The following is a 7,500-nucleotide window of genomic DNA, read 5'->3' on the forward strand; positions in this document are numbered from 1 at the left end:
ATTTACGGGAATTTCATTTAATTCAAACGCGTTTATGTCGATTTAAACACATATCATTTTCTATTAGTAAGAGAGGTTACTTATACATTTTGGCCTTCGGTTATAAGACTACATTACACAAATTTTAAGGAAAATATCGGATTTTTCTAAAACAAACATGACATTTACAAGAGAAAGACTTTTATCAAGTTTGAAAACAAAAGCTTATGAACTCACCAACCTTTGTGTTGACACTTTTTCAAACAACTTGTATTCTAAGGAAATCACTAAACAGGTATCAAAGTGCATTTTGAGGATGGGACGTTAAGGCGTCAACATTTCATGTTTTTTTTAACATATTGTAATTGATTTGGAAACATGTAACTCATACAATGATGTAACTCTTTCAATTATATATATGTTGGTTGTGTTCGCTTAAATTACTATTGCAATTGTGGTTATGATACTATACATGAAGTCCTCCACCCCCGAACGTTTCCGACATCCTTATTTTGGGGGTGTGACAAACCTACTAACTTATTCATTAGATTTCGAAATCTTCTACTTGCAGTGGAAGGCAAGGCTTTCAACCTTGCAAAAAAAATCAAAAAACCCTAGGGTTAGGAAACTGGTGGTTGTCGAGGCCAACAAAATTAATACCCTAAAAACTACACACTAAAATAGTCACTACTAGAAAAATAGCCTTTTACGACGCGCAAATTACGACACTCATTAATTTATGTTACGCAAACGAGAGTGACATTAAAAAAGGGTCATCTCTTCAGAAAATTTAAGGATTTAGGTCACTTATTATTGCGCGCCTTTAAATTAGTGTCAAAAGAAAAAAAATTAAAAACACGGAGGGCGCTGTACCTTAAATGCGCGCCCTCTATATGTGTCGCTTTATAATTTTAATGAACGTGCGTTCCTTAGTTACAAGCGGGAAAAGAAAAGCCAAAAAATTAGAAAAGCCCGCTACCCTCCCTGCCCTAAGCATTTTCACGCATCTTTCATTCTCCTCACACTGTTGTGCAACTTCTCAATCAAAGATCAAAGGTTACGATTTCATCTCCATCTCTCGACTTCATCATCTCAATCAAGAAAAAGGGCTTCTGATTTCCATTCATCTACTTCATCGTTGTTGTAATTTCACCTTCTTCACCTCTCTACTGTTCTTGAGAGTACTCGCCAACAGTTTTCTTGCACTATTCCTTGACTTGCTTCCTTCTAGATACGCTTCTTCAAATAACTCCAACAACAACAAACCCCAATCCTACACCCCTCATCCTCTTCCATGGCATCATCAATTACCGGCGATATCATATACCACCATCTCTCCGATGAATTCTAATTTTTCGGCTTTAATTTGTAAATATATCCCGCGTACGATCTTCAAAAAGCTTCCGGTGGTAGATCTAGCATGGTCAGCGTGTGTGTGCAGGTTGAGGAGTTCAGTAGCTTCTGATCAAGAGATTCAGGTTAGGGCTTTCAAGGCGCCATGGAAACTGTAATGGTGTTCATTGTGGCGGAGGGATTAGGGTTTCTAGAGTGAGAGACGAAAGGGGAAATTGGTGTAAATGTCTGCAGAAGGAAGCATGTAATGTTGTTCTCTATTAACCGACGACTTAGGGTTTTAACTTTCACCACTGCTGCTGCTTCGCCACCTAAGCGAATCGACACTCATAATGCACCTTCCACTGCGATGAAGCACTAGGATGCTTTATGATTAGCCTCGCATCAAGGTTCCACAGAGTCCAAATCATTCGAACTAGAAACCTTCAGGTACTATCACTACAAGATCTCACCTCGAGCTCACTTCACCTCACCGAGACTGTAACGACTGCTCAAGTTTACAAGCATTTGTTTAAGAGCCAACCACTTTCGGGTCCTCACGCTCACAAGACTACGATTTAGGGTTTGTTACATTGTGCTTGTGTCAGACTTACAAGGAGATTAAGGGTTTTACAACTTCTCCCTATCGCCATCTATGAACTAATGAAGCCCTAGAAAGCTACGATTCAAGCATCGTCTAAGGTAAAGTTGGTAGTGCCTCATCCAAAAATAAATCGCAATATATCTTTGTTGTTCCACCCCGTAAAGGAGATTTAGGGTTTTACAACTTCTCGCTCTTTTTTTCTCTCGATATTTCTTCTCCATTCTCCCCCCTTTTTTTCTCTTGATATTTCTTCTCCATTCTCTTATAGTTATGTTATGTGGTTAATTTGTTTATACATATACTTGATACTTGATAACTATGTGTTGTCAGGTTTCTATTTTATCCCTGAAACATTGAGTATTGAGGAGCAATGCAGATGGATTAAGGAGAGCTATGACTTTCCTGAAGCAACTTGTAATCTACTCCACACATTACATTCTGATTTTCCTGAAGCAACTTGTAATGGTATTAGTTCATAGAGCCTTAGTGCAAAAGCACATCAATATTCTTGCCATAATTGCTCCTAGGCATCCAGATCTAGGGCATGAGATTGCTCATGTATGATTCCATGATTCTATATCAATTTTCTCTTTATTTATTATTATAAGTTATAACTTACTAAACTTTTGATGTTTTTTTTTTTAAATATTATCTATACAGGTAAATTTGATCTGAAATAATCAGATTCATCAAAGGAAAAGGAAAACAAGGATGATGGGTCCCTGGTGCATTGACGGTTTTGCCCCTGTATGCGATGCTTCTTGGATATGAAGGAAGGGAAAGGTTTAAGAGTTATAATCCTTCTATAGTGGTGACTTATTTTTATTCAGATGTTACTGGTTTTTTTTAATAAATATTAGTGTTTTTGATAAATCAGGGCTACTCTGAGGAAAATCTTGATGGAGGAAACAAGAGTTCAGAGTATATTCATGACATTGTCATCAAACATGCTGATCGCCATAACCTTTTGCGCCCTGAAACCCTTGAATCATTGTTTGTTCTATATCGTATCACAGAAGATTCAAAGTATGTTCTATTATTATTATTATTACTTTTTTTAATCTTGATTTTATATATATATATATATTATTTTTTATGATATATATTAATTTTTTTAATGTTATTATCAGATATCGTGAATGGGGTTGGTCAATTTTCGAGGCGTTTGAGAAGTACACAAAGGTTGAATCTGGTGGCTATACCTCTCGTGAATGGGGTTGGTCAATCTTCATATGGCATTTTGTACACAAACAGAGCCTCCTTAACCTCTGAACAAGCCCGTACAATCAAGGTTCCGTTTCCGTTTTTCCTATTACCTGATTTCAACAATTTTTACAACTTCGCTTGTCAAATTAAGAGATTCAACCACATTTCTCTGCCGATATATGATTTGATTGGTAAATGGTAATCGGTAATCCACATGTTGATGATCTCTTATTGCAATTGAATTGTTTGAGTTTTAATCGTTGGATTTCTTATAATCTGTTCAAATTAGAGAAAACTCGTATGATTTTCGATATCTGTTTCTGTGGCTGATTTGGTTGGTGTTGCATGTTTGAAATTAACATGATTCCGTCAGTTTTTGAGCTAAAATTCGACCTAATAACAAATCCATCAAGTCTTCTTATCAATGTTTGATTGAAATTCAACAGTTAAGAGTTGCAATTTCTACATCGTCATTCTACTTCTGATTGAATTCAATTCATTGGGGATCAACTGCTCTTTTTGTATTTCATTTCAAAAACATTGTGAGAAAATATATTAATAAATCCTCTTTTTCACATGACTTTTTTTCGGGTGCAGATTCTTGAACAGAGAGTAGAGACATTAGAACGAGAGGTAGATGCTGCCATTTCAGCTTCAGCTCATGCTCGTATAGAGAAAAGAGAAGCTGAAGCAGGACAAAAAGCTGCTGAATTACAAGCAAAAGAGATGATAAAAGAGCTTGAAAACACCACAAGTATGCACACTCTATAACTTTTTTATTTAGATCTTAATGCTGTTGGAATAATTTCTTATTTTTATAACATTGTATTCTTCTTCATTTTGTACACAAACATGTATTTGGAAAACCCTAAGCCTTGGTGGCTATACACACATGAGCTGGAGAACAAAATCTCACGTTTGGAAGAGGAAAATGAAAGACCCAAGAGGCAGAAGGTATGTATATCTGTTTCTCATAGTCTTTTCTCTCTTTTTCATGTTATCCAGTCTCTTCCTTACAGGAATTGTCTTCATGGGTTTCTGGAAGCCCTGTTTCAGAAGGTTTTCAATCTTTCAACAATAATACAATCCAAAAAGACATAAATACCCTTCTACTTACTTCTTGAGCCTGAGCCGGGGTAGCAACGTTTCCAGTTCCAATAGCCCAAACATTATCCCAGTTTTTTTTATCTTATCTGCAAATTAAAAAAAAATTCATGAAAATGATAGATGTTTGTTACTTTCACATTGTAAAAAAACGATTAAACAATTTAAAAATGAAAAATAAAACATATATTCATTTCCAAATCACCTGCAATTGCCTTAGTTTGTGCAGCAACAACTTTCATAGTTGTTCCAGCTTTTTCTACAAATGTTGGGGCTTTTTTCTCTGGCTTTTGTTTTTCTAATTTTTTAAAACTTGCATACATTTCAAATTCAGTTCTTTGTAAATGTTGGAAATATGGATTTTATGTTGCTTTTGTAACGTGTTGTTGGTGTTTTTAGTTTTAAATAATCTTAACCTGTTTTTATGGTGAAACAGTGTTCGCAAGAAAAAATTATGGCATTGGAAGTTACCCAAATTCTGTTGAATGCACAAGTTGTTGATGGATCTGTTCGGAAGCATGCTCTAAACCACAAGCAAGGTTCTATACTTGCATCCATCACGTGGTTTATAATTAAATAAATTTGGGGAAATAGGGTTTTTGGTTCTACGAGTTCTTATAACCTGGTAATCAAGAACCCTGTATTCTCACTGTATCTTGCTTATGATAATCAGACTCATATATGTTTCACGTGGCTTCTTTTGCTTAAGAGTGATTATTGCTGCAATTTGTGCAGTCATGGTGACTATGGTTCATGAAGGATCTTATTTTCATGAGGCTCAATTTGATTCAAAGATGAAGAGTTGTAAGTGTCCCTCCTATAATCCAATTGTTGATTAAATGTGAGAAATTAGCAAGGTTAATCTTTCACATGTTGATAAGTTATTGATTATACAGGCTTTCATCTGAAGGACTCGTCTTTTTCACATCATATGATTTTTTACCCATAATGGATAAGTAATAACTGTTCTATCCCCCTTACATATCAAGTGGTAGAAATCAACCCTTCAGAGAGTGCAGATGCAGATCCCTTATCAATTACAAAACCTGCCAGATCTGAAAAATTTAGCTTTAGGGGTACTTTTAGTCTCTTAAAGCCAAAATCAACTAGCTCAAGGAGGAACATCCAAGTTCTAGAAGCAATTGACCATACTACCCCTACTCCCAACATGTTTTCCCCACAGGACTATGTGGGACAAGGGGGAAATATGCTGTTTTCCTCTCGAAATGATGCCTATCTTTCACCTCGTGTGGGTATAGCTGTTGCCACTCAGAATTCTGATGTTTTTAGTGCTGGACTATCACTTCTTGAGCTCGAAAAGAAGGTGAGTCACATATTTTATTCTTTAAATAATTTTGTCACCTTCTCACTCAAAAATCTATTTAACTAATGGTAATGTCTATTCTTTTTCCTCTCATAGCAAAGAGTGGATGTTAAAGCTTTTAATACAGATTGATCTCACTACAAACTTTCGATTCTACTTCACATGACATCTGATAGGACAAAAGTAAATACATTTACTTACACGTTACACCATTTACGAATTCTCATTTTAAATTTCCGATGAAACTTCCATCATTTTTCGGATTTGTGAAGAGGAGGTTCTGACTTTTCACGTGGAAGAACATTCTAGAATTTGTGTGATTGCTGATTGTTGTGATCAGACAGGTATAAGTGTAGATGAAAGGCTTGTAAGGGTTGCTGAAACCCTGGAGAAGTTAATGGAGTTGATTTCACAAAAGGATAATAGAAGTCCAGATGCTGCTAAAGCAAGTTCAAGTGTTACCAAAGACTGATTTCATGTCTCCTAAGCTTAGTGATTGGTCACGTAGAGGTTCAGAAGACATGCTTGATTGTTTTCTTGATCAAGGCAATAATTCTGTATCAATGGATGATCTTAAAGCTCACCCCTCTATGTCATGTAGGACCCACTTTGGTCCTAAATCTGACCAAGGAATGACCACATCATCTGCTGGCAGCATGACTCCTAGGTCGCCATTGATGACACCAAAAACCAGCCAGATAGACTTGTTATTGGCAGGGAAGGGTGCCTATTATGAACATGATGACCTTCCATAGGTAGGTAACAGGTTCTTATTTGTTATGAGATATAGGTACTGATATTGAAATATTTGTAGATGAATGAGTTTGCTGATATTGCTCGATGTGTTGGCAATACGCCATTGGATGATGACCGATCTTTGTCGTATCTACTGACGTGTCTTGATGACTTAAGAGTCGTGATTGACCGGAGAAAGTTTGATGCCCTGACCGTTGAGACATTTGGAGCACGCATAGAGAATCTTATTCGGTGATAACATTTTTATAATAAACATGTTTTTCATGAGGTGTGTGTTTGTTAAATCATAAATCATAAATCATAAATCATAAATCATAAATCATAAATGTTAATTATTAGTTGTTACAAGCAGGGAGAAGTATTTGCAGATTTGTGAGATGGTTGATGATGAAAAAGTTGACATCGCAAGCACGGTTATCGATGAAGATGCTCCATTGGAGGATGATGTGGTACGGAGCTTGAGAACCAGCCCTACACATTCCGGAAATAAGGACTGCACTTCCGTTGATGACTTTGAGATTATAAAACCGATTAGTCGTGATGATGCAATTGTATATAAATGAGTTCATTTTTTATAACATTTAATCACTTTTGGAATAATTATTTGTATTTGATATATTAGTGAAATGAAATATCTTTGTTATTTATGGTATTTTATTTTGTATTATGAGATTTTTAATGTATTATTTAATTTGAAAATTAGTAAATCTATAAATAATATTTTTTTTAAACATTTAAAATTATGATACGCAAAAATGTGTGTCATCTTCATTTATGACATGGCCTTTCTTGACAATGGCTTTCTTGATACGCATTGCGTATCATTAACACGCGCGTCGTAAGGTTACGACACACGAATGTGTGTCGTCTTCCTTTATGACATGGCCTTTCTTGATACGCAATGCGTGTCGTAAAAGCGCGTCGTAAATGAGCGTCGTAAATGCGCGTCGTCTCTCTTTATGACAGGGCCTTCCTTGACGCGCATTTGCGCGTCGTTTGAGCCTTTTACGACGCGCAATGAGCGTCGTAAAAGGCTGTTTTTCTAGTAGTGAGTGTATAGTGGTAAAGGGATCATATCTACGGAGATTGGTTCAATTCGTTACTTCTATGATAATCTTGGTGTACAAACACTTGTAAAACTAAAATAAAATAAAATTGGGGGATTTTGATCTTTTAAGATGTTTAAAATAAAACT

At 35.9% G+C, this 7,500-nt stretch overlaps 1 protein-coding gene across 1 annotated transcript; it reads left to right on the top strand.

Moving 5' to 3' along the window:
* Positions 1-1,169: 1,169 nt before the first annotated feature.
* On the top strand, positions 1,170-6,863 carry LOC145001538 (uncharacterized). The gene is made up of 14 exons (XM_078960909.1): positions 1,170-2,013; positions 2,246-2,473; positions 2,576-2,698; positions 2,793-2,941; positions 3,046-3,206; positions 3,719-3,875; positions 3,995-4,075; positions 4,662-4,764; positions 4,961-5,029; positions 5,122-5,549; positions 5,646-5,732; positions 5,890-6,304; positions 6,364-6,573; positions 6,658-6,863. The coding sequence occupies exons 3-7, from the start codon at positions 2,670-2,672 to the stop codon at positions 4,015-4,017; spliced, it is 519 nt and encodes a 172-aa protein (XP_078817035.1). The 5' UTR covers positions 1,170-2,013; positions 2,246-2,473; positions 2,576-2,669; the 3' UTR covers positions 4,018-4,075; positions 4,662-4,764; positions 4,961-5,029; positions 5,122-5,549; positions 5,646-5,732; positions 5,890-6,304; positions 6,364-6,573; positions 6,658-6,863.
* Positions 6,864-7,500: the final 637 nt, after the last annotated feature.

Source organism: Lactuca saligna, chromosome 6 (genome assembly GCF_052625555.1).
Source record: "Lactuca saligna cultivar CGN05327 chromosome 6, ASM5262555v1, whole genome shotgun sequence".
NCBI classification, from domain to species: domain Eukaryota; kingdom Viridiplantae; phylum Streptophyta; class Magnoliopsida; order Asterales; family Asteraceae; genus Lactuca; species Lactuca saligna.

What these genes read in the sequence shown, in the direction of transcription:
- LOC145001538 (XM_078960909.1), top strand. Translation starts at nt 2,670, where the DNA reads ATGCTTCTTGGATATGAAGGAAGGGAAAG. An exon ending in GGATATGAAGGAAGGGAAAG is followed by an intron (nt 2,699 to 2,792) that starts GTTTAAGAGTTA and finishes TTGATAAATCAG; the next exon opens with GGCTACTCTGAGGAAAATCT. An exon ending in AGAGCTTGAAAACACCACAA is followed by an intron (nt 3,876 to 3,994) that starts GTATGCACACTC and finishes GAAAACCCTAAG; the next exon opens with CCTTGGTGGCTATACACACA.